This window comes from Cheilinus undulatus, linkage group 14 (assembly GCF_018320785.1).
Source record: "Cheilinus undulatus linkage group 14, ASM1832078v1, whole genome shotgun sequence".
NCBI lineage: Eukaryota > Metazoa > Chordata > Actinopteri > Labriformes > Labridae > Cheilinus > Cheilinus undulatus.
In genome coordinates this window covers 44185628-44211992 of record NC_054878.1, presented here as the reverse complement: position 1 = coordinate 44211992, position 26365 = coordinate 44185628, and the positions used below count along the sequence as shown (strand labels likewise).

At 41.1% G+C, this 26365-nt stretch overlaps 1 protein-coding gene across 5 annotated transcripts in view; it reads left to right on the top strand.

The window, feature by feature from the left end:
* cep170bb (centrosomal protein 170Bb) overlaps positions 1-26365 on the top strand; it is a 45964-nt gene that overhangs the window by 215 nt on the left and 19384 nt on the right. For 3 of the 5 annotated variants that reach the window (XR_005992835.1, XM_041805079.1, XM_041805076.1), the window contains exons 2-13: positions 1212-1477; positions 7815-7952; positions 8221-8310; positions 9831-9909; positions 11678-11736; positions 11839-11950; positions 13094-13195; positions 13438-13929; positions 15991-17027; positions 19120-19296; positions 19431-19545; positions 21315-23030. Coding sequence is in view for 4 of the 5 variants with exons in the window: in XM_041805079.1 (XP_041661013.1) it covers positions 7848-7952; positions 8221-8310; positions 9831-9909; positions 11678-11736; positions 11839-11950; positions 13094-13195; positions 13438-13929; positions 15991-17027; positions 19120-19296; positions 19431-19545; positions 21315-23030 (4084 nt within the window). In the remaining variant the exon portion in view is untranslated. The remainder of the gene's footprint in view (positions 1-1211; positions 1478-7814; positions 7953-8220; positions 8311-9830; positions 9910-11677; positions 11737-11838; positions 11951-13093; positions 13196-13437; positions 13930-15990; positions 17028-19119; positions 19297-19430; positions 19546-21314; positions 23031-26365) is intronic. The other 2 variants (XM_041805078.1, XM_041805080.1) reach the window with 2 other exon arrangements.

The following is a 26365-nucleotide window of genomic DNA, read 5'->3' as shown; positions in this document are numbered from 1 at the left end:
GATATAATGCTATAGCTAAAAGTTTTTTTGTCAATAGTTCACGTCTCAGCCGAACCTCATTTAAAAAATAATTACTTTTCTGAACTTTGTGGCTTTTTACTGACAAACTTCTCATACACTAACCAAACAGACAGACTTAATTACTCCTTTATGTCCTTACTGTCAATCGGCTACACTTCTGTTGGTCTCACTCTCTAATTAATGTTTAAAAACAGTTAAGTTGCCTTGAACACACCAATCATATATGTATTTTACAGGTGTTTAGCCGGAGCCTGAGGTGACGTCATGCCAAACGGAGCGTCCCTCTCGTGTAGAAGGGTGGTCAGATCACGTGACTCCACTTGATTAAGCGAAATAAATGTTTTAATTGTTAGATAGAAAATTGATCATGTTAATCATTCATTATTTTAATACTATTGTAAAATGTACTGTGTGTTTTCGGGATGATCAGCTGAGAAGCGTCAAACACTCAGCCCGGAAACTTGGTGACCTTCAAAATAAGAGCATAGGATTTAGAGAAGGAGTTCATGATTAGATCTCCAGGGGAGCCTCTAATGGTGAACTGTGCCACTTTTATTATTGTTTGTTGTCTGACAAATGCATTAATTGCGACAGCTGTGTTGATTTTAGCCTGATACGGTTCACATGGTCAGAATCCGGCGAATCAGAGCATTCTGCTGGTGTATGACGTTATATTTACGTTTTTTAAATGACTGAATAGTTGCAACAAAATGATGGCCTGCCGGAGGGAGGCTCAGAATTATATGAGACTAAGTAATACATCATTCTATATTCTAACACAAAATTAGCTAGATTAAACATAAACTATTCTATCCTGTAGGCAGGTCTGTATGTTAGGATGAAAGTAGATGATGCATGACTCTATATGAACTACTTACATTTAATTTTTTTTCAACCAGTGTAATATATTGACTGATATGTTATATTGACCTTGTAAGCAATCATCATGACAAAATAACAGATCTGCCAAACAGTGGGGTGTAAGCATCAGTATAATTGTCAACAACAAATCACATAACTAAAGTGGAGAACATATTGCAATTTGATCTAAATTTAGAGTAATTGCACAGCTTAAAGGCTGATGAATACTACTACTACTTATTATTATAAGTAGTAGTAGTAGTACTGTTGTTTTTATGCACTGGCAGTCTAAATGTATGCAGTATGTTCCTCATGCTGTTGACTCCTAGGAACGGCTTTTATTTTGAAGGCCCTTGGTGTGGTATCCTGTGCGGCGGTGCGTGTTGACGTGCATTGACGCAGCGGGTGGCAGCTGGTGCGTCAGGAGGAGACGGAGGATGCCATAACAGCAGCATCAGCGCGGTTCTCTTCGCTCCTCTCTCCCCTGCATGAACTGGCACCTCCCCGGGACTCCTCTCATGATCTGTCCGCCTCACGGTGCCACAATCCCGGCTACAATCCGAGGACAGGAGCGGCGGCAGCATCTGGAGCGGAGGTAAGAGAGGAGGAGGGAGGAAGGGGGGGAGGCAGGGCGTGGAGGAGGGGAGAGAGGGAGACAGAGGGAGACATGTCTCTCTGTCCGTTATCTCCGTTTATCTCTCTCGGTGTTGTCTCGGTTCCTCCCGCGGGTCCTTGTTTTGCCTGTAGCCGCGGATGGAGCACTGAGGCCCGACGGGATGTTTGTGACGAGACGCTCTGGTGCATTCAACATCCAGGGCGTGTGTGTTTTCGGGAGCGTGTGTGCGCGTGCGTGGCAGTCATGGTGCTGATGAAGGTGATGAGGTGATGACGTCACAGAGGTGAACAGGTTGACCTGCTCTGAGAATATAGATAAGATAAATAACGTGAAGGTCAGAATATAAACATATCCGTAACATACCCAGATGGTAAATATGAATCCCCAAATAGCCAACGGTGCTTCATCAGCTCACAGAAAAGCATCTTAACTCAATCTCAGCACATTCTAATATTTTCACATGTCACTAGGCCAGGAAAAATAATAATAGATGCTCACTACTGATGACTTATCTGACACCTACATTTTTATTTATTGATGCCATTTTACCACACAGTAATCCATCGATTATTGCTTTACTGATTATACCAAGACTGTGGAACAGTCTCCCATCGTCTGTCAGATCCTCTGAGTCTCTGATCCAGTTTAAGTCTAGACTGAAAACCCATCTATTCTCCCTGGCATTTCATACCAGCTAGACAGGATATCTTGGAACTCATGACTTATACTTATTTGTCTGCTTTTATGAGTGATATTATGTGTGAGTATTGTACTTTACGGTTTTTGCTGTTCCTTCATGTGAAGCACTTTGGTCAACTGAAGTTGTCTTAAATGTGCTATATAAATAAACTTAAATTGAATTGAATTGAATACTGTGTCTATAGGGATCTACATAACTATCATTACCTTCATATGATGGCATATGAAGGCATTTTTTGGGATTTTTTAGGGGCTTGGACCTTGCTGTTAGACCAGGGGTCCTTTCAGGCACTTTTTTTGGGTCTATTTTGATGCTTTTTTACTCACCATTGGCTCCTTATTTACATTCAAAATACACCTCTTAATGAGGGATGAGCTATGATATAAAAACATTTAAACAATGCCTGGTTGTAATGTGGTACACGTACTCTCCCTGAGGGATATTTCCTGCTGACATTGTAAGGATAGCTGACATGGTAGCACTGTACTCCCAGTCTGTATTCAAAGAGTATTCCAGTTCAATTCCCAAATCCATCAGTAGAATACAAGGTCAGCCAGTGATCTTCATCCAGATCCAGCCATCTATAGGACAGCGTTTTCAAAGATTTCCATTTGATTTCACAGACCTCATTGTTGGACCAACATGCTGAGTCGTATTAGAAACTCCACTAGCTTCAGTTAATGCAAAAAAAAAAAGCCTTTCTTTATTTGATTCATAAAATACAGCAACAACTAGAACATCCCCAGCAATAAATGCTTACTTATTATAGGGGTGTTTTTTTTTCTAATCATAAATTTTTTTTGTAAATTAAATACTTCAACAGTTTTTCTTAGCCATATAGTATTGATTTTTAATAATTTGCATTTTTAAAAAAGTGTTAATTTTTCTTATTAGGGGAGCTCTTGTCCAGTGGTTCTCAATTGGTGATGGGTCCTGAATGTGTACCTGGAATAAAGTTTTAATGACATCCCCTTCAAAGGCAATGAGAATTTTTTAGAAACTTTAAAGTATGGTGTCATTTTCAAAGGCAAGGATGGAATGCTTTATCAACTTTAAAGAATGACAATATCTTTATAGGCATGGGAAAGAATGTTCATGAAGCTGAAGATGTTGGGGCCTTTTTTGCTCCATTTTGTCCACCGTACATTCCAGTCAAAACTTAAGGTTAAAACTTACTCAAGTTTTAACCTTATATATCTTCTTTTCTCTGAGTAAAAAAGCTGGTTTTCAAAAGAAAATGAAGTAATTCCTTGAGAAATTGCCAAAGTGTCCATTGAGTCTTTAACCTTGCAAAGCAGATGGATCTACCAGATTCCATCTCTGTCATCAGGAAAATCCATTTGGAAAAGCTCCAATCCACAACGTTTGTGCCAAACTGAATGCTGTTCTGACCAATCATTTGAGGTGAAGGAGGCGGTAGTTGTAGGTGGAGTTTAGTTGTACTCTAAGCTGTTTGAAATGGCTACCTCCAGTGTAGTGATTAGTTTGTATGTTGCTGTAACATAGCATCAGTTTTACAAGAACTGGACCACATTTCTGTATGAAATAAGGTATAGAAACAACACTAAAAGCTTTTCATGATGGGAAGAATGTTTTTGCTCTTCCGCTGACCTGCTTCATCATGAGTTTGTGAGAGTTACAAGGAGAAAGTGTTAGTTGTTTCGAGTGGTTGTATGCAATGGCTGCTAGTGTAGTGATTAGCTCTAACTTAGCCACAGTGTCAGCTGTGTCAGAGCTGCACAACATTTCTTTTTAAAACAAGAGCATAGAACCACACTGAAAGCTTGTCTTGGCAGAGAAGATGTTTTTGCATGTCTCTTGACTTGCCTTGGCATCGATTTTATTCACTGAGAAGCTCCGCCATTAACAGTCTACAGCAGCGGTAGCCTGTCAGCTCAAGAGTAGTGTATGAGCATAATGCTGTTTTGTCTTGTGGCTCTGATTGGGCCGTCATGAATGTGACAGACAGAACGTTCCTCCATTCACCTTCTGGGAATTTTTTTGAAAAGTCCTGCCCTTCCCTAAAGCTTTCTGTGGGAATTTTCCCAGAAGAATGTGAAATAGTACAATACAATAACTTTATTTATCCCCAAAGGGAAATTCATTTGTCTGGCATCTCATCTGTGTATGGTAGAATTATATAGTCTTATTGCTGATGGTATGAAAGATCTTCTAAATCTTTCTGTCCTGCAGCGACGAGAGAGGAGCCGTCCACCACCGTTGTTTCTTTGGTCATTTAGGGTGATATGAAGTGGATGATCCATGTTCCCCAGAATGGCCTCCACCTTCTTCATTGTGCATCTCTCCACCACATCCTCCAATGAGTTCAACTTGATTCCAGCCACAGAGCCAGCTTTTTCACCAGTTTGTTCAGACGCCTTGCAAATACGTGGTGTGGATCTATGAAACCGTCTCTTTGGTGTGTCAGGTTACTCCGTCTTGGGAAAATGAAGTTAAAGTTAAGTGTATGAGTGCCCCTCTGTAACTAAATGCCTTTCAGACATATTTTGTTTTACAATGACTACGGGATTTCTTAATATCCAAACTCAATAATCTCCTCTTTTGGATAGCAACGTTGCTATTCCCCATGATAATGAGATAATTCCTCAAAATCTCTGGAAAATTGCCTAAAATGTGTTATTACAGGAAGTTGAAGTTAAACCAAACTAGAACATTTTTAAATGAAATCATAAATAATAATGGAAAATTTTGGGTCATGATTTGTAATTACAAGACTGTGCTGGGTCCTGAAGCTACACCAGTTGAGAACCACTGCTCTATATGGTTTTCTTTGGAGTTATTCTTTTTTGTATGTCCAATTGATCATGCACTGCACATACTTTTTCCCCATCCTGTTCTTTAGTTATTGTTGTACTGCTTTGTTTAGTTTTGTAATTAGTTTTTATACCAGAACGGAAAAGGAACTCACAATCAGAGCAGAGGTTTGTGATAGGCTGGAGTGAAAAGGAACTTACCATATTTACTTACAGTGCTTAACAAATTTATTAGACCACCCTAACCCTAACCAAAGTAAGATTTATGCCACATCTGCCCTAAATTAACAGCATTGGTAATTACTAAAATCATTTTTTATGTTTCTGCAATGGTTAATACACCAATATGTAGAAGCTCTTTAACCCAAATGATATTTTAATGCTAAAATGTAATTATTATTGTTATCCATGAATCTTCAAATTTACTGATTTACAAAAAACCTGAAAAAATAGTAAAGCACATTATTATTTCTTGATAGATATGTCAAATTATAGTTATTTACTTGCATTCCTGAACAGAAAATTAGTTTCAGTGGTTGAATGCTATGCTTGATTCATTTCTGACTTCTTAGAGAAGCCCAGTGAGCCGGCTCAAATTTGGGTGAATTCAGTTTGAAATTCCTCATTCCTGTTCAAAATGGTAAAACGTGGAGAGCTCACTGAAAATGAAAGAGTCCGCATTAAAGCACTTCATGATGCTGGATGGTCTCTGAGACAAATATGACAGGTGGTCTAATAAATTTGTTAAGCACTGTATATGGCTGTAATTAAGTAGTTTTCTTGTATAAATGTACTTTTTGAGTAGTTTTTAAAATCTATTATTTTACTTTAATGTAAGTATACTTTTTGGGAAGCACTGTAAATCCCTACATTTAAAAAAGTATCAGTGGGGCGCAGGGGGCCTAGTGGTTTAAGGTGCGCCCCATGTACACGGTTTCAAATCCGGCCTGTGGCGCTTTCCTGCATGCCACTCCCCAGCTCTGTCGTCCCTGTTTCTGATTCTATCCACTGTCATACGCTGTTAAAAAGGCATAAAAAGCCCAAAAGTAAATCTTAAAAAAAAAAACCATCAAGTACTGAGTAAATAAGTGTTGGACTGAAAAAATGCTAAAATCACTAGACCGCTGGAATTTTTTAAACATGGGAGAACTATTAGAATATGAGAATATCAGTATTTCATTGATTCAATTAAAAAACTGAATTTTCCCTATTTTCTACAGTCATCTTATACAACATGAAATGTTTAATGCAGTCTAAACCCTATCACAGTGTCAGCTTTCCACCAAGCACACCAGTTCACTTTAGTTTGATTCAGTACACAACTGCTTACATTTCCGGTGTCTAAAATGTGAAACTACCAAGATTACTGATCCATACTGTTCTACTTTTCTGCATGCTTCGGTTTGGGTAAAGAGCATACCTATCCAGCCCCAAAGGGAAGAACTAGCTGTCCGATTGGTCACTTCCTGAGCAGTCGCAGTGCTAATGGGCAAACACTAAACATGGTCAGGGTGCCAAAGTATAATTTATTTTGAAAGGGCATTTGACTGTATGGAGATCAAGAAAATAGCCAGCTTCACTCGTTTGTCGTTCCTGGGCAGAAACAAAAACAAACAAACAAAAAAAAAACCCAATAATGGCTGCCATTTTTCCTTTTTCCTTTTTTTTTTTTTTTTTGAATTAAAACAGTGTCAAAATGAGGAAACAAATCTTAACAAGGACAGTTGAATTTTGTTGAATGTCTTTTCCTTTAGTTATTTTACGACAAGACAATAAAGAAGCAAGAGTGGCAGTCACATGGCCCTGAAGTATATGTAAACTTTTCAAAATAAAAACCATGGTAGGAGAGTATAGATAGATAGATAGATAGATAGATAGATAGATAGATAGATAGAATGTCTCTATCTCTCTCTATCACTTCTCGCTTACTCAGGCTTTTATTTTGAAAAATGTACAATTACTTATGGCTCACGTGACTGCCCCCTTTCGAATCTGTACTGCCTTATTGTAAATCATCAAAAGGAAAAGATATTTAACAAGATTCATCCATTTTTCAAGGTTCATTTTCTTGTTTAACCCTTTTAATTCAAAAACTAAAAAAGGAAAAATGACTGACTGTTTTCTTGATTTCCATACAGTCAAATGCCCTTTCAATATAAATTATACTTCGGTACCCAGACCAAACACGCCATATTTTACACTGAACAGCTTTTTACCTCAGGTTTTTAAAGAAATGCTTTAAAAGGAAACGACAAAGTAAGGAACCATAGTGATGTGCTGTCTGCAGATGAGCCAGTTCTAAGAGCTGGTTATTTAGCGAATGACGGTAGCTGGCTCTTGTTTGAGACACTGTTTCCTTTTATTCTTCCTTTTTGTTGTTTTATAGACATAGAAAAGCCAAACTGGCACCAAATAAAGAGCTGTTTTGGGAGCTGAAGGACTGGATCTTATTAAGTTGACTCAAATAGTCCATATCTTTAAAAAGAGACGAATTCCCCTCACAGTGAAATGAGGCTGGATGGACATTGGCTGGAGAAACACACGCAAGATGAGGGTTTACTGTATGAACTCAGTTAAACCTACTGCTTGGTGGAAACGCTTCAAAAGATTAACAGTGCGAGCCTGTCAGGGACACACAAACTTTTTTGTTGGATGAACATCAATCCATCAATGATCATATAACAAACATTACAGCCTGTTTACCTGCTACAAGATCAACTCGTCTACCAGAGACATTGACAAACTTTCTTCAACATTCTTCCTCCTCTACTCCTCCTTCTTCTCCCGTGGTTTTGGTGAGGTAAATGTATCTAACCCTGCCTCTTCGTCTTTGGTTTCCCAGGATGCACTGGGGTTTCCCAGCAGGCCTGTGAAGATGAGTGTGACCTCATGGTTCCTGGTGAGCAGCTCGGGGACTCGGCACCGCCTCCCCAAAGAGATGATCTTCGTTGGCCGAGAGGACTGCGAGCTCATGCTGCAGGTGAGACCGGCCAATCAGAGTAGACACTCTCAACAACCAATCACAATGGCTAGATGACCCAGTAAAGGAAGCCAGGCAGCATGACTGATCAGAATCAATCCCAGTCCCCCTCCTAGCTCTGCCCCTACGTTTTATTGGTTCCGGTCTAGTGGTAGGATCTCCTGGTTCTTGTTGGAGTGGAGGGTAGGGTGAAGTGCTAGGTGTGTTTGATGGTTGTGTTTCGCTGATCCTTGTGTGTTTACATGACTGAATCATTGTGTTGTCACAGTCTCGCAGCGTGGACAAACAGCACGCCGTCATCAACTACAATCCAACGACAGACCAACATCTGGTCAAGGACCTGGGCAGCCTCAACGGGGTGAGAATACTGCACACAGTACTACCATATTCTGATTGATACTGTCATACAAATAATACAAACAGATAAAAAGCACAAAAGGTAAGTCAATTTGTGCTTGGTAGATTATTTGTTGTCACAGTGCTTCTTAATAAATCTTATACCATTGGGAAGCCTGTTTATTTCCCTTTAAATGCTGCCTCATCTGTAGGGAACATGCATTTGTGGGATGAGCAGCAGAGCTGAATATGTGGGCTGCACCCATGAAAATTAGGCCAAATCATCTTTGCCAATACCAAACGGCTTAATCTGCTGTTCCTATCACCTTTTGTGTTGAGCTTACCCCCAGGTGTTGAATGTCAGACCCCCAGGTGCTGCTGCCAGGACCGTTTGCGCTAGTCTCTGCAACATGTGCACCGGAATCTGAACATGTCGAGGACTGTTATGTTCAGTGATGAGTCCAGATTCTGCCCAGGGCAATTGTATCGTAGGGTCAAAGTGTGGAGAAGACACTGAGAATCTTTGTGTCTTACCACGCTGATGACCCAGCATGAGGAGGAGACTGTTGTGGCTGTCTATGGTCCTTCCACACGCTACTGAGGCTCCTGTTTTTTGGACAGTACATTGTTAAGTCTCCAATATGTCTTGTTTCTTCAGACTTCAATCGTCCAATCCACCAAATCAGAGTCAATGGCAAAATAAGCTGTTTGGCATTGGCAGAGAATATTTGGAACATTTTTCATGGGCCCAGTCCACATACTCAGCTCTGCTGATCATCCCACAAAGACATGCTCCTTTCAAATGTGGCACCATTTGAAAGGAAGTAAACAGGTTTTACATTGGTTTAAGATTTATAGCCAGGAATCATTGTTACAATAACAAAAAAATCTACCAAAAACTAGTTGTTTTACTTTATGTGCTAGTTTTAGACAGCTGGATGGAGCCCAAACTGGGATATTGCGGTGTTACAGCAGCAAGTTATCAAGCGAGTAAAGCAGCTTTACACTGTAAAGAAAAACAAAATCAGTTAAAATAGATGTTTTTGTGGAGAAAAAGAAATTTAACAATATCTACATCCAATAATCCATCCATTTTCTTTACCACTTATCCCTGTCAGGATTATAGGAACACTAACCATTGACCTGCGACCCCAATAATTTAGCTTTGTAATATTACAATTATAGTCTCAAATAAAATAAAGTACATCAAAATTAATAGATAGAAATAAAATCTAAACACTCTGTGAATAAATGTGAAGTGTTAGCTGTTAGCTGGAATGTAAAACCATACTTTGCCAAGAGCTAGAGGGGTAAATAAGCAGCAATGTCCTGGAACTGTTAAGGCGGCTTTAAATGAACATTTAGATTTAGACGAAATGTGAAATGCACGGGAAATTTGTTGCAGTCAAATTCTACAAACAAATACTACAGTTACAACGAACTAAACCTACAAGCTAATGCTAAAATCAAATACTTCAGACAAATATAATCAAACAGAGACACATACAGAATCAAACTGTGATGCTGTATTTTTTGTTTCAGACGTTTGTGAACGACCTGAGGATCCCTGACCAGACCTACATCACCCTCAAACTGTCCGACATCATCCGCTTTGGATATGATATCCTTCTCCATGTGTGCCTGTGTGTACATTGGTGCTTATTTCATCTACCAAATACATGACAAGACTAGAATGGCCGTCTGAGGCGGCAGACCCATGCCTAAGCAGCGCCACAGTGGAACTCACGCTCCCATTGATTACTATAGTGTTCAAAACTTCGAAGTCCGAGAAGAACTGAAGGGGTGTGCGGATCATCACCAAAATCTAATCAATTCTTCCCTGTCACTGTCCCAATATTCTCTAAATATTTGGTGAAGATACGACTTTCCGTTCTCAAGTTATGTTGTACACATACAAACAAACAAAGATATGGAACCCTTTACATAGCCCCCTGCCGATTTCATCGGCGTGGGTAAAAATTCAACAACAGCCTTTTTTTCCTGGCAAAAACGACATGATGAGAAGCCAGACAACCAGGCCACAAGACAACATTAAGGGTGGTTTTGGGAAATATTTGGGACCTGTGTACAGGACTCTGAAGATCAGGGTTTTAGTTTGTTTTCTTTTTTTTAGATCCAACTTTTTAAATTCTGAGTAAAATGTCACAATATTAAGATTAAGGGTTTTGGTTTTTTTTTCTCAGAATTCTTCAATCTCTGATGTTTTTTCTGATTTAGGTCATAATTTCCCTTTAAATCTGCCTTTCTCTCAGAATCTGACTGTAATCTCAGAATATTGACTTTGTTGTCAGAATTACGGATTTTTTTTTTTTTAGAAATTCTCAGATTCAAATCAGACTTCTTACTTTTTTCTAAAAATTCTGACTTTCTCAGAATTTAGATTTTATTTCAAGAATTTGGGAAAAATGTTTTCATTAATTTAAACATTTAAATAATGTAAAAAAAAATCTTAATCATAGAAGAGGAAGAATAAAAGAGAGAAAAATAGCCTTAACAGAAAATTATTTAATCCGTCAACTTTTGTTTTCCTTTCTATGTTTCCTCTGTCTCTTTTGACAGTTTGTGTTCTAATAGGGTCTAGGAAGAAGTTAACACTGCTAATCCTCCCCTTTTATCCAAAAATAAACTCAAGTAATTCAAGGTTTAGGCAATCACGACATCATGAAACTATGGAAGAGGATTAGTGCCAGAGATGAAGGAAAAATACGCTGTGCACTTCTAGACTGAAGTTGAAATTTTGAGAAAAAGTCAGAATTTTGAGAATAAAATCAAAGTTTTTAACTGTAACAAACAGCAGATCTTAGACAACCACACTGACCAACCACAAAAGAATCTCATTGGTAAATCCAAGCATGATTTCAAGTTCATCGATACCAGGCGTTTTGTAGAGACAGTCAAAATTCGCCGTTTCTTGTAGTCTTCAGCTCTATTCGTACAGGATAAGTATTACCTGTTGACCTCTGATCATTCACGTTACTCTGTGACATCAGACCACAAAGCATTAAAATTCAGCATCAAAATATTTAACTGAGACACCAGTCAATGGACTAACTAATGTTAATGTAGTCCTGTTGTCCTGATATGGCTGTTGATTGGATCTGCAAAGAGCACGATGGAAAAGGCTTATAGTCATTTAACACGGTGACAGAGACCATGCCATTCTCAAAAGTTCTAAACTTTCTGTTTTTAGGCACTCAAAGACTGTCACTATATGAATGACCAGCCAAAGGCAACAAAAGGTCCCCATTTTTTGATGAAATCACTGTAAAGGTGGCCTAAAGTGTCACATTTGCCTCGGTAAAGACTTCATCCTGCACTGACTTCACCGTTTCTAATGAAAGAGCTTTTTTTCTTAACCAGCTCGCCACATTCTCATGTCTACATCCTTGAGAAAAGTCAGCACAAAGTCCCAGAGGAGGCTCTGAAGGTCAGTGTGTGATTGGGTGTTTTGGTGTGTGGGTGTGTGTGTGTGTGTGTGTGTGTGTGTGTGATAAGAAACAGTGTGTCACAGCGCCCCCTGTTTTTCCAGCATGAGAAGTACAGCAGTCAGCTGCAGATGAGCCTGAAGGCTTCGGAAGGAAGCAAGACGGAGCCCGAAGAGAAGCCGCGAGCCGAGAAAACCCTGAGCACAAAGACACAAGGTATGATATAGATACTGCAAATTACACTAAAATACTGCAAAAATACTACAACCTAACACAAACACCAGAGTAACAAGACTCAAGGTATGAGAGAGATACTGCAAATTACACTGCAAGAAAGTACAATAGTTAAATGGGCTAAACTATTAGTAGCTTGTAGATTTCCTGAACTACTGTATCATAGCAAGAGATTGTGCTCAACTACAGTATTATAACTAGTAGATGTCCTTTACTACTCTATTATAGCTAAGCAGATGTGTTGAACTACCGTATTATAGCTATTAGATGTCCTGAACTACTGTATTATAGCTATTAGATGTCCTGAACTACTGTATTATAGCTAGTAGATTTCCTGAACTACCGTATTATAGCTAGTAGATTTCCTGAACTACCGTATTATAGCTAGTAGATTTCCTGAACTACCGTATTATAGCTAGTAGATTTACTGAACTACCGTATTATAGCTAGTAGATGTCCTTTACTACTGTATTATAGCTAAGTAGATGGGTTGAACTACCATATTATAACTAGTAGTTGAACTCAACTACTGTGTCATAGCTAGTAGATGTACTCAGCTTCTGTATTATAACTGGAAGATTTGCTCATCTACTGTTTTAAAGCTAGGAGATGTTCTCAACTACCGTATTGTAACCTGTAGATGTGCTGAACTACTGTATTACAGCTTAGTAGATGTGCTGAACTGCTGAATTATAGCTTAGAAGATATCCTCAACTATAGTTTTATAGCTAGTAAATGTGCAGACTTCATACCTTGAAAACACGTGGTACTTAAAGAGTGACACAGCTGCACAGAAACTGCATTGTGTGGACAAGCAAAATAGAAATCATCATGCCGGAGGACATTTTAAACCTTTTTTTCCTTTTGTAGCATTAAAAAATTGGACTACTTTTATTCCTGATTTTACAATACTGGAATACTGCAAAGAATTCTGCTACAACATTAAGATAAAGCAGCGGCACTATTGAAGTGCTGCAGACTTTACTGCACTTTAAAACTGAAAAGTGATGCTTAAACTACAGCTGATTTAAAACTGAAACACTGTAAAATCCTTAAAAACGATACTACTGACAGAGAAACGCTCATATTTCTAAGCGTGTGTGTGTGTGTGTGTGTGTGTTGCAGAGGCTCCTGTGTGTCGGCCCACTCCTCTGTATGGTCAGCCATCTTGGTGGGGAGAGGAGGATTATGGGAGTAAAGTTCAGAGCAGCGATGAGCCTCACGCAGGTAGAACCACATTTTTGTAGTGAGCTTGTGTGTTATTGCAGAAGAAACAATGACTTGTGGTTTTCACAGTTTTAATGACGTCTACAAAACGTCAAACTCTAACATTCTGGTGCATTTTTTAAACTATGAATAGAGATAAAATGAGAAAGTCATATTTGTAGCAGTAGTAATAGTAGTTGTATTATTTCTCATAGATCATGTAATTAACGTTTATTTCTGGTTTATATCAATGTTTTGTTCAGACGTCCATAAAGATTCCTCAGTGGTGGATCCAGATTTTTCCGACTCCCAGCAGAAAACTGTCTTCCCTTCATATCACCGTGAACCAAGCTACTTTGAGATCCCCACCAAGGACTTTCAGCCTCCCAAAACCATGGGGGCAGAGCTTCATGAAATCCCTACCAAGGACACAGACACGGCCCAGGCCCCACCCTCCCCTCCCACCCCGACCCCACCTGTGGTTCAGAGCCACGCCTCCTTCACCATCGAGTTTGACGACTGCTTACCCGGGAAGATCAAGATCAAAGACCACGTCACCAAGTTCTCTACCCGCCAGAGGAAGCAGCAGGCCCCGCCCACCAAGACCGCCACGCCAGCTGAGGTGATGTCAGCTGAGAGCAAGGTGGCTGATTGGCTGGTCCACAGTGATGTCAGCATGATGAAGAGACGTCCCACCTGTGAGGATGTGTACAGCACAAAGAGTGACCTTGCCATGAACATCAAGACACTGAAAGGTAAGAGCTCACCTGGTCTGAGTCAGTAAAGGGACAGTACACTGTTTTAATGAGTGTTTGATCAAACTGATCAGCTTTATCTGATCAGGACAAGGAATCACAAAATAATCAATATCACTGCAGGGCCAGGCGCACAATCCAAAAGCAGCAGTTATTTCTGAAAGGCAGGCCCACCTACAGAATGGTCTGGGCCCCTGAAAAGTCATCAAAAAGGCCCCTCCCCGTTGTTATTTATTGATGATATCAATGCATGAGTGCTGGATCACTAGCATTAGTGCGAGCGTGTTGGTAAGTGAAAAATGTGTAAAACTGCTCTGATTTCAAAATAATTTATTTATGATATTTTAAATCACTTTTCAACACATCTTTGACAATGTTTGCCACTTCTTATTGGCCCTCTGAACCCAGTTTTGTCACTTTTTGCCCACTTTTTCCACTTTTCCAACCTGTGGCTTTTCTTGTCAGTATTAATTCAATTTTCCACATGTTGCCCATTTTTATCACTCCTAAATAAATTGCTACCACATTTTGCCAATTCCTGCCCATGTTTGGCACTTCTTTTTGGCCCTCCTAATCCAATTTTGCCACTTTTAACCCATGTTTTTTTCTGCTTTTAGCCAGTATTATTTATTTTTCACTTTACACCCATTTTTTGCCCCATTTTGCCAATTTTTGCAGTGCTTTGCCTTTTTTCACTGTTTTATCCCTTTCAGTCACTTTTTTGCCACTATTATTTCATTTTTGCCCCTTTTTGCCCAATTCTTCCAATTTTTGCTGGTTGTTGCCCATTTTGGGCACTTATAATTCATCTTTTGTCACTGTTATTTTGTTTTCCATTTTTGCCAATTTGCCACATTTTGCCCATTTCTGCCATTAATAATTTATTGTAATTTTATACAGGGGATAAGCAGTTGAAATGAATGGTTCCATTTTCATGCCTCTTTTTTAGCCACTTTTGAAGCTTTTTGCCCATTTTTGCCACTTTTTTGTCACTTTTTGCCCATGTTTGGCACTTCTGTGTGGCCCTCTGAACCCAATTCTGCCAGTTTGCTGCTGCTTGTTGTCACTTTTTGCCCATTTTAGTTACCTTTTGCCCAGTTTTTGCCACTTTTAATTCATTTTTGCCACTCTTGCCCGTGCTTGCAAACTTTTTGTTAGCTGTCTTAACCCAGTGTTGTCACCTTTGTTAGATTTGACAGCTTTTTGTGCTTTTTTTGTTTGTTTTGTTTGTTTTTCACTTATTTTTACCACTGTTCATTCATTTTTGGATCTTTATGCCCATTTCTGCCACTCCTTGTCCATGTTTGCCCACGTTCTTCTTGCCCGTCTGTGCTGTTTCACCTTCTGTTTTTGCCTCTTTTCACAATTATTCAATCCTTTTCCATTACAGTGGTCTCTTTTTTTCTGCTTTATTTCTGATATTTGTGCAAATCATGGCTCAACTGTGTAGTCTGACTTTAACTTCTCTTCTAAACTGTTCTGTCTGCCAATCCACACTGTTAACATTACCAACAAAAGGGTAATTCTGTTTCTAGTGAAGGGTTTACATTGATTGTACTACATCATAAATAAATATAATTCATTTTTGTTGCTTTGATAAGAAAGGTGAATATTCAGGTGAGAAAAAAATGTGGTTTTCACAGCTTAACTGAACAGTGGACCAGGATTTTTTGGATCTCCATGGGCTTCCAGTTTGGCAGGCCCCCAGAAATGTCCCCCCTTTACCCCCCTTATGAGCCGCCTCGCTTAAAGGTCAATGCATCATCAAACATATTGTGATAAAGTATTGTAATAATTCAGAAATGTTCCTGCTCTATAATTTTGGTTATAGAGCAGGAACATGCATTATTGTGCATCCTTAACTCAGAGGATTGAATACCCCATCTTTTCATGCACAGCCAAGATTTATATTTTTTTCCAGATATATCTCCTCCTGACTGATGATAAACCTGTAGATTTTAATGCCATATGATGTTCCCATGTTGGTCCCATCCACTGGTGACAGTGTGCTCTCACAGCATGAATTCCTTGATGACTGAAGTCGTGGTTTTTGTGTCGTAGGTCACCATCATGAAGACGGGACGCAGAGTGACTCAGAGGATCCCGTGCTTAAAGGCAGGCGGAGTAAGTCACAGCATTCAGAGCAGTCCGAGCAGTCGGAGACACACCCTCTTCCTCCGACACAGACACTCCATCAGCCACTGCAGTACTCTCCACCTGGACCAGCCCCTGCCTCTCCTGTGGCCCCTGAGCGACCCCTATCCCAGAGTCCTCCTCAGGCTCCATCTGAGACCCATAAGCAGGGCCCCCCAGAGCACATGACCCAGCAGGCCTTCATCATCGAGTTCTTCGATGACAACCCACGCAAAAAGCGTTCCCAGTCCTTCACACATAATCCCGCCCACGCTGACTCTTATTCCGCCTTAAAGGCCAAGCTGGAGCGGAGAAAAGGTGGCGAAAGGCCAGCATCCGTGCACGGCCACATTCCCCCCACCCAGCAGGTGACAGTCCCTCTGAAAGGTCAGGGCCACAGCGGCCCCCAGAGGTCAAGTTCTCTGAAGAGGGAGAAGACAGAAGGGGAGGCTGCCTCCTCTGGCTCCTCCTCTCGCTCCTCTTCAGGAATCATCATCAGACCCTTTGGTAGTGTTGGAAAGAAGTCCAAGCTAGCCCAGGAATTCGCCGCCGAATTTCTAAAGGACTCTGGTCAACATGACTCCTCCCCAACCAGAGATAAGATGTCCCCGCCCCCGATGTCCGCACCGCCAGTTATGGTGTCACCTGCTCATGCTAGAATTCCTTCCCCTCAAGAACCTCCTGCAGCATCCTCAGCATCCTACCCAACCTCCCCCTCACAGCACATTACAAGCTCCAAGTCCTCAGCCCCCTGCACAGCTGCTGGTCAGACCACCTCTCCAGTCCACTCAACTGGACCCCCTATGTCTGTCATGCCGCCCCTGGGTATCCGTGCAGGGGAACTCAAAGGTTCCCAGAGGATGAGAAACGAGGAGGACGATAGCCTAAGCGATGCCGGGACCTACACCATCGAGACGGAGACACAGGACAAAGAGGTGGAGGAGGCTCGGAACATGATCGACCAGGTGAACCTAAGTTAGACCGCCAGGGTTCTCAGCCACACATATTCATGGTTTTAACTGCAGTAGTGGGCAGAAGGTCATTGTTGAAGTTACCAAAGTAGGGACTGCAGTTAAAACCATGGAAAGAGACCATCATCAGAGATGTTTTATCATCCAGGGTGGTGTAGATTTTAGTCTCTCGAAGACCTACCAACAGTAGTGCTGACAGCCACATTTGTTTTAAAGTTCCACTTGATCACGAGTTTCTGAGATCTTGTGTCTGCAAGATTTTCTTGTTACTACACATCATTTAGTGTGTGCATTAGGAGGATTATACTGTTAAAAGTCAGTTGAAACCGTCCTGATGGCTGTGGTCTTCCACGTTTTTAGATCAGTTAGAATTTGAAAAATCACTGAGTTTGTCTCCAGCCTGAGGAATTTAATCTGCATGTGTTGTGTTGGAATTAATGTCGAAACCTACCAATCAACAGCAGTAAAAGAAAAAATAGTGTATGAGTTTCTTGTGTGAAAAGAAAAGTTTGTATTAAGGTCGATTAATTAATCAATCTTTATTTATATAACCCCACTTTATTACTGAAGTTATCCCAAGACAATTTACAGAGAGTGCAGCTCTACACCTTGATAATAATAATAATAATAATAATAATAATAATAATAATAATATAATTTATACTTCTACTAATAATAATGATAACAATTATAAAAATATTGACAATAGAAATGATAATTCTGATAAAATATAGTAAAGTACTACTACTACTAATGATAACAGGCAATGATAAAAATCATCACTGTAATAATAAAATAATAATAATAGTTATGATAATGATTATATAATAATTATAAAATAACAATACTGACAAATGACAATAATAATAAAATGGTAATAATAATACTATAATGATAAAATAATTAAATACTTATATTATTATTACTACTAAGAATTTTAATAATAATAATGAAAAAATATATAATTATATAAAGATAATGATAATAGTAGTTTAACTACTACTACTAACAATAAAAATAAAAATGATCATAGTAATGATAATAGCTATAATAATAATCACAATAAAATGATGTAATGATAAAGCATTATCAAAATGACAATGATATTATTATATTATTATTAGAAAAGATAATAATAGTAATATAATCGAAATAATAACAGTTATAATTTCTTATAATTATAATAATTAGAATGATAATTATAACAACAATCAAACTAAAAATAAAATAAGAAGAAGAAAGCTTATAATAAAAGGTCAGTTTAAATTTTGATATTAAGACAATAGTTATGATGATAATAATAGCAGTAGTAATAATAATATAAGAAATTAAAAGATGAATAAAAATGATAATGATAATTACATATTTCAAAAGGTTGGCCAATCCTTCACAGTTGCCAGCCTCCTTAAAGCAATTAGCTCTAAATTCTCAGTTCTGGACCTTTTTTGGATATGAAAGCCTTTAAATGTTGTGTGCTGAACCAAAGCCGCCCGTTCGGTTCAGTACAGTTAGGTGCAGTTTGGGAGAATTCTTACTTGGTTGGGCAGTGGAGTAAATCTGTCAGAGAAAGCTGTGTCAGCTACACCATAGCATGAAACCGTGGCGATGTGAAACAGTGTAGCCTGCCAATAAATTCAAAGCAGAAGAAGAATGCAAAACAGTAAAAAATGGCAACAACAGCAGGACATCCAACATTTTGTGCTTTTTCCTCTTGGCATGTGTCTGCTTATCACAAAAAGATGGACGTAAGCAGTGATCCCTTCAGTCAACCAATTTGCTGCATTGAGTCCAGCTCACAGCACACTGTAGGGTTGAATAGGTATGCTTGGTAGGATCAACAGGGCACCAAAAAAAGATAGGATAGCATGGATCCAGTATTTTAGTACCTTTCCAAAGCTTTTAAAGTGGGGACAAATAATTTGTAAATGACTGGGAACTGTACTGGACCACTCTGAACCAGAGTTCTTGGTGGAAATGCAGTCTCCAGAAAAATGTTTTTAGGATGCATGTGACCTCTTCTCCTTGTTGTTCCTTCATGTCCCAATGGCTCCGCCCCCTTCCTCATGCATGCCTTGTGCTCTGACAGGTGTTTGGTGTCCTCGACTCTCCAGAGTACAGTGGGCAGAGCACAGGAGTGTATAGACCAGTAATAAATGATGACAAGGATGAGCAAACTAACCTGGCTAGCGATGGTAGCACTGTGGACCCGTTGCATGGCTTTAACCCGGCTGCGCTCAGCGGCCCCCCGTCAGTACCCATACAGGTAATCCACTATGTGTGGCATGATCTGATCCCAGCGCATGCAGACTGGTGATGTTGTTCCCTCAGTTTCTCCTTGAATATTGTATCCAGTTAAGTCTTACTAAATTTTTGGTCTCGTATGTCTCACTCGTCTAGGTTCCACCTAATGTTGCAGGTCTGGAAGGACCTAAATGGGTTTCCCGCTGGGCCAGTCTAGCAGACAGCTATGCTGAACCTGGATCCACACCACCTCAAGGGGAAAGTCTGGAAGGTGCTGTTGAATTTCTGTCTATGAACTCTGTCAGAAGTAACCCATTATTAAAAGGCTTGGTGTCAGTGCAACAAACTTTTGAGCCCATTTCCACTATTGCAATCTGATCCTGAATACACAAGTGTTTGGGTAAGGGGTGCCCAGATCATGCTGCTGATATCAAGACCTACCAATTCTATAGGAGTTAGACCAGCAGATACCAATCATCCATAAGTGAGTAGATACCAATACCCATCATCTATGGGTGAGATTGGCCGTTACTGGTACCAGTCACCTACGAATGAGCTCAGCCACTTCCGATCATCCATGAGTTACTGTGGGATTTTGACTGTTTTCTGGGTGTTTTCTTGACTTTAGACTCGTCATCTAAACACAATCATAATTTGAGTTTAACCAGATGTAAAATCAATCACTAAGGAGCAGACTGGAGCACAACACACAAGATACAATCAGTGAAATAGGAAACAACAGAATACACTATATGGACAAAAGGATTTTGCTGCCTGACCATTACACCACTTTAATATGCGGTTGGCCTTCCTTTTCCAGCTATAACAGCCCCCACTCTTCTGGGAAGATTTTCCACAAGATTCTGGAGTGTTTCTGTGGGAATTTGTGCCCATTGATTTTGTAGAGCATTTATGAGGTCAGGCACTGATGTTGGGCCAGAAGGCCTGGCTCACAATCTCTGTTCCAGCTCATCCCAAAGGTGCTCAGTGGGGTTGGGGTCAGGGCTCTTTAAGTTCTTCCTTGCTGAACAGATCAAACCATGCCTCTATAGTCCTTGCTTTGTGCACTGGGGCACAGTCATGCTGGAATAGAGAAGGGTCTCCCCCAAACTGTTGCCACACAGTTGGAAGCATAGCATTGTCCTAAATGTCCTCGTATGCTGAAGCGTTAAAACTGACCTTCACTGGAGATAAGGGGCCTGGCCCAAACCCTTAAAAACAGCCCCATACCATTTCCCCCTCAACCAAACTTCACAGTTGACACAATGCAGTCAGGCAGGAAATGTTCTCCCAGCATCTGCCAAATTTAGATTTGCCCATCTGACTGCCAAACAGAAGTGTGATTCATCACTCCACAGAATGCATTTCCTCTGCTCCTCAGGCTAGTGTCAGTGTGCCTGACACCAATCCAGCAGACACTTGGCATTGGCCTTGGTGATGTGAGGCTTGCATGCAGCTGCTCAGTCATGGAAACCCATTCATGAAACTCCCACCGCATAGTTTTTGTGCCCTAATTGGTGCCAGTGGAGTTTGGAACTCTTCAGCTATGGAATCAGCAGAGTGTTTGCGACTTCTACATACCCTATGCCTTAGCAGTCGTTGTCCAAATACTTTTGTCCATATGCTTTATGTCTTAAACATTACATATGTCAAATATCAAATTGATGGTAGTGATTTCATTCCTCAATAGTGGCACCAGAAACAACCTCTGAGCCCCAAAATATGTTAGATGATGAGCTCTTAGTATAAGGGACTGTCTAATATTAGTTTAGTTTAAGATGATGTCATCAACTGACCTGAGCAACAATCACTTTCCCCCTTAAAATGTTCTTCTATGGTTTCCTCCTGTTGCAAATCTTTGGTCTGTAATGTTTTTCATACATAAATACCCACATGCTATAATCCCTTCTACCCAGTATTGTCTGTGTTAATGAGTTGGTTATGTGGACTGGTCTGATGAGTTGACCAGTTGACAAAGATGTCATTCTAGGTAACAAAAACATTCCCAACATTGAGTGAAAACATTAATTGCTTTTGTAGATTTGCGCCTGATGAGCCGGTCTATGGGAAGCTACAGCTACGATAACTCTGAGTCCGAGTCCAGCCACAGCTCCAGAACCAGAAGGCTACTACCCCAGGTCCCTCCAGACAAGCTGGACAGTGTTCCTCCAAGTATCCTGATCCGACATGAACCTTACCATGGGCAGGAAACGATGGACCGACTCTCTGGTGCTTCTCGCCACCAGGACTCCAGCCAGTGCTTGTCTGTTCAGGATGACGTGGATCCAGACAGTCTGAGTGATGCCAGCCGGTCAGATGACGGACCTGTTCTGGACAAAACAAAGAAGACTTCAGTCAGGACTGGTTCTGTTTCTCCAGGGGGCACTGTGCATCAAATCAGGGCTACAGATAAAGTGTCTCCCTCCCCCAAATCCACTTCCTTCTACATTGGGTCTGAAGACCGTCCAAGCAAATCTGATCAGGCCCGGAGTCCAGGACAGTCTGAGAAAACACCCCCAGCTAAGACTCCCCCTACAACTGTCCTGATCCGACACTTGAGTGGGCATGAGCCAAAGAGGACAGGGGTCAAACCCAACAGCTCTGCCCCAAACCTTCAAATACAAGACAAGGATTGTGTTCCCACCAGAGACAGTTGTGCGGCATCTATGGTCCGCCAGGAGAGCTTCACCAAAGAGCAGCCCAGTGACACTGTCCAGATGAAGAAACTTCCTCACATTTCCAGCCATCCATCCATTAGAGACATGGAGCAGAGGAGGGACAACATCCAAGACAGCTTCCTTCAGGAAGCAGATGGAGCGTTGTCCTCTCTGGATGCCAAGTTCCCTTCGTCAGGCTCAGGTCGCAGCTCAAAGAAAGGAGGCTCCTCCACCCACATGGATGATTCCCTGTCTGGTGAGTCAGATGTCGACACTGCTAGCACTGTGAGTCAGGTCAGCAGCAAAAATGCTCCTATTAGTTCTACTTCCAAAAAGCGTCCTGCTATCAGCAGTCTCCAGAAGGAAAAGTCCTCTTCCAGCCCATCCATCCAAGAGAAGGGCCGTCAACTCACGGCCCGTGAACGGCTCTCTGAGAAACAACGACACCAGGGGCCATCAGATACATCAAACAAGGCAGAGGCAGCAAAACGCTTTCAAATGCGTCGCAGTGCCGGCAACCGTGGATCTCTGGATCTGTCAGAGGGCCAGCAGGGTTCTGGTCAACAGTGGGCAGAAACAACATCCTCCGATCATGAAGTCTCTCGCCCATCCAGCCGTAGCAAGAAAGTCATCGCCCCTCTTCAGAAAGAGGACAATGGAAAGACACCAAAGACGGCGGCTCAGCAGGTTCTGACACGGTCGAACAGCCTGTCAGCACCACGGCCCACCCGGGCATCCATGCTCCGCCGAGCACGCCTGGGTGAGGCCTCAGATAATGAAGGAACAGAGACGGATCGGGCCTCACAGAATTCTGATCATATCGCTGCTCCCGCCAAAGTATCTGCTGAGGGGAAGAAGCTGTCCAGGCTGGACATCCTGGCAATGCCCAGGAAGAGAGCAGGCTCCTTCACCACTCCCAGTGACAACGAGACCTCCTCAACGGGCCGCTCGGGTATCTCCAATCGGAATGAGTCTGCTGTCACCACCAGGAAGACCTCTGTAGGTGACACCCGCCAGGCAGCTGGAAAAGGAGGTGGCGTCCCAGGGAAGCAACCGTTAACCCGTACCCGATCCAGTGGAGCCAAGTACCCAAGCACAAGTAAGTCATGTCCAGTTTTTTCTTGTTGTTTCCACGATGTGGACACCAGATTTTTGAATGTCTTAGTTTTAAAAACAAGGTTATCTTACTTGTCCCTGAAGGGTCTGTGTCCACAGTTGGTACTTTCACCTCTGGAGGTGCTCAGAGCACTTTTCACTGGCATTTCAAAACTGGTTCTGGCATCTCAAAAGGATGAGTCAGATTGGTTTCTCTTCCACCATTATCAGAAGTCCTGTCCCTTCTTTGATTTTGATTGAGCCTATTGTAATCAGACTGGCTTTGTCCAATTCTTTTACAGTCATGAAAAATTTACCAAATCCTCTCTGCCAGTGCCAATTCTGCCATTGACCTTTGTTTTGACACTCCAAGAACACTGTCTCATCATCCTGTCAGCACTTAGGAACCATAGGCTTACTTCATCAGATTTGCGGGACAATATGGTTGACAGCTCTCTGCCCAAACAATCCGGAACAGACTGCGGGCTCATAGGTTTGCGCTGAGGTTGGCAACACATGAACTGGAATCTGAACATATGAAAGAACATTATGTTCAGAGATGAGTCCAGTTTCTGCCTTATGACAGTTGGATTGTAGGGTCAGAGTGTGGAGAAGACATGAAGAATGCTATGCTTATTGCTGACTAACATCTTTTGGTGGGGTGTGATGGTGTGGGGCGGTTTCTTCTACTCTGGGATTAGCTTGGGTGTGCTGTTCGTGCCAGAGTGACCAACACAACCACATTGACTGACAAGCATGAGGAGGAGGTACCAGGCTGTTGTGGTTGTGTATGATTCTTCCACATGCTACTTAGGCTCCTGTTTGTTAAATGAATAAATTGTTAAATTGCCAATACATCCTGTCTATTCAGACTTCAGTCACCCAATCCATCAAACAACACCAAAGAGTCAATGGCAGAATAAGCTGTTTGGCATTGGCAGAGAAGATTTGGCATACTCAGCTCTGCTGCTCATCCCACAAATGTATGCTCCTTACAATGTGGGACTATATAAAAGAGAAATATAAAGGCTGTCCAATTGTGTAAGATTTATTTCCAAGAAGCATTGTCACAACAAAGAAATTGTCTACCAAACACAAATTTTCCTAGTGTTTGTGCTAGATATCAAGCTGCCGGAAGTTATCTTCATAAATGTATTCTCCTGTCTGAGTTTAAGTCCATCTGATTAAAGGATTATGTTTTTTATGTCGTGGATCATTTCTCCTCTATGACAGAACAACAGCCAAACACAGGCCGTCTGCACATTATTCACTGCTGCCCCGCAGATTTATGAAAACCAGCTCCTGCTTTATATTCTGCTGGTGAAGCCTGCCATTTTCCTCTCACTGTGGATCACATCATGTTCATGTCCCTGGCGATGCACTGGGGTCTGCTGCTGCTGTTACCATGGAAACACAGCTTTGCAGCATCAGTCTCTATGGTCCTCTTCCATGTTTGGAGTTCAGATGTGCTATAGTATCATTATTCTGACTGTAGCAGAGGTGCAAGTTACATCCTGACACTGCAGATTCATGAGCTTAAACTGCAGAATAATGCCAGACATGCTATAGTTTCTGTTGGGATGTTGTATGAATCTGAGATGTGGCCTTGATTTTTGTTTACTGGAGATGAAACAGTTACCAGTTTTTTTTTTTTTTGTTTGTTTTTTTAAGATTTATTTTTGGCCTTTATTAGATAGTACAGTGGATAGAGTTGGAAACAGGGAAGAGAGCGGGGAGAGACATGCAGGAAATGGTGCCACGGGCCGGATTCGAACCCGGGTCACCTGCGTACGTGGCGCGCGCCTTGGCCACTCGACTACCGGCGTGCCCCAACAGTTACCAGTTTTAATGAGAACTGTGATAAGTCATGCAGTTTCTATTTAAATTGTCTAAAACCAGGGGGAGCGCAGATGGTCGAGTGGTTTAAGACACTACCCATGTACACGGGCGGCCCAGGTTCAAATCCGGCTTGTGGCCCTTTACTGCATGTCTCCCCCCACTCTCTTCCCTGTTTCCGAGTCTATCCACTGTCCTTCCTCTATCTAATAAGGAATGAAAAAGCCAAATAATAAATCTTTGCAATCTTTGCATCTAAACCATTTGCAATAACTGTGCTTAATATCACAGTAAATACGGTCCAGATAGCATGCTACGCAGGTTTATTTACTGATGTAAATGGGGAAAATATGTGTACAGGTTGACTGGAGATGCCTGGTGGAGTTCAGAGTATAGAGTCATTTAGCAGGGAAAAAATCTCCTTGGGGGTTGAGGAGTGATTGCTATAGAGAAACTCTACCAAAAGGCCACGTTTGAGCTGTTTATGCCTGTGCCAAGCGTTCAAATAAAAATATAAACATTCCTAATGCTTTAGCTTATTTTGTGAAATATTCAGCCATAAATTTAAAAACGTTTTTAACAAGTCACAAGGACACGGCAGCAGGCAGAAATTAAAGAAAAAAACCCTCTTTCTATAGCCTGAATGGGTCGCTCATGTATGGTCCGTTTCCACAAAGCAGTCCAGTTTGGTTTAGTCTAACCTTAACTGTGCTTTCTCACCTGATGTCCATCCAGTCTCTCTCCTTGTGACAGGAAATCCAGCTCTTCTCAGAGATCCAGATCATCTGCCTCAGCTCAGTAGAGCTGGTCATTTGGTCCCTAACTGGCTTTTCATTTGGTACCAGTTTAGCTTTTTAGATGAGGATTAAAAACGACAAAGGATGGAGGAATGGAAACTGGCACTCAAACAGACTACCTACAATGGCTCACATTAAAGAACCATTTTTCTAGCACAGGTTCGTTCATGAACAGCTCCCTAAAAGGTTTACTCAGCTGATAGTACATCAATTATAAGCATGTTGGAGACAAAATGAGGACTTTTTTATGTCAAAGGCGCTCAGCTAGCCCCTTAGCTCAATAAAAGACTCTTCTAGACTCTTGTCTCTCTTGATCTTACTAGACAACTCTAGCAGGACTGAATAATTTGTGATATTGACCACCTCTAAGCCAGGTAAATCAATCAAAGTGTGGTAAAAAAATTCACTGTTTTGTAAATCGTAAGAATAGCAATAGAAATTTTCTGATGATAATTGAGGTGTACAGGTTCATTTAGAACTGTTAAGTACTAACTTTCCTTTGTTTGTGAATGCAAACAACCTATTGACAGAGAAACGACTTGGCCTAAAGAGCACTTTAGCAGTAGGCTTACCAGCTGTTAGCTGAAAACCAAAATACAATACCCTTGACTGTCACCTTAAAGAAAAAGGAAAACAAAGAAAAAAGACTGTAGGAATAGTATGCACTCACTGGCTAAAGCTGCCCCCTATCTGTTCAGAAAGGCCA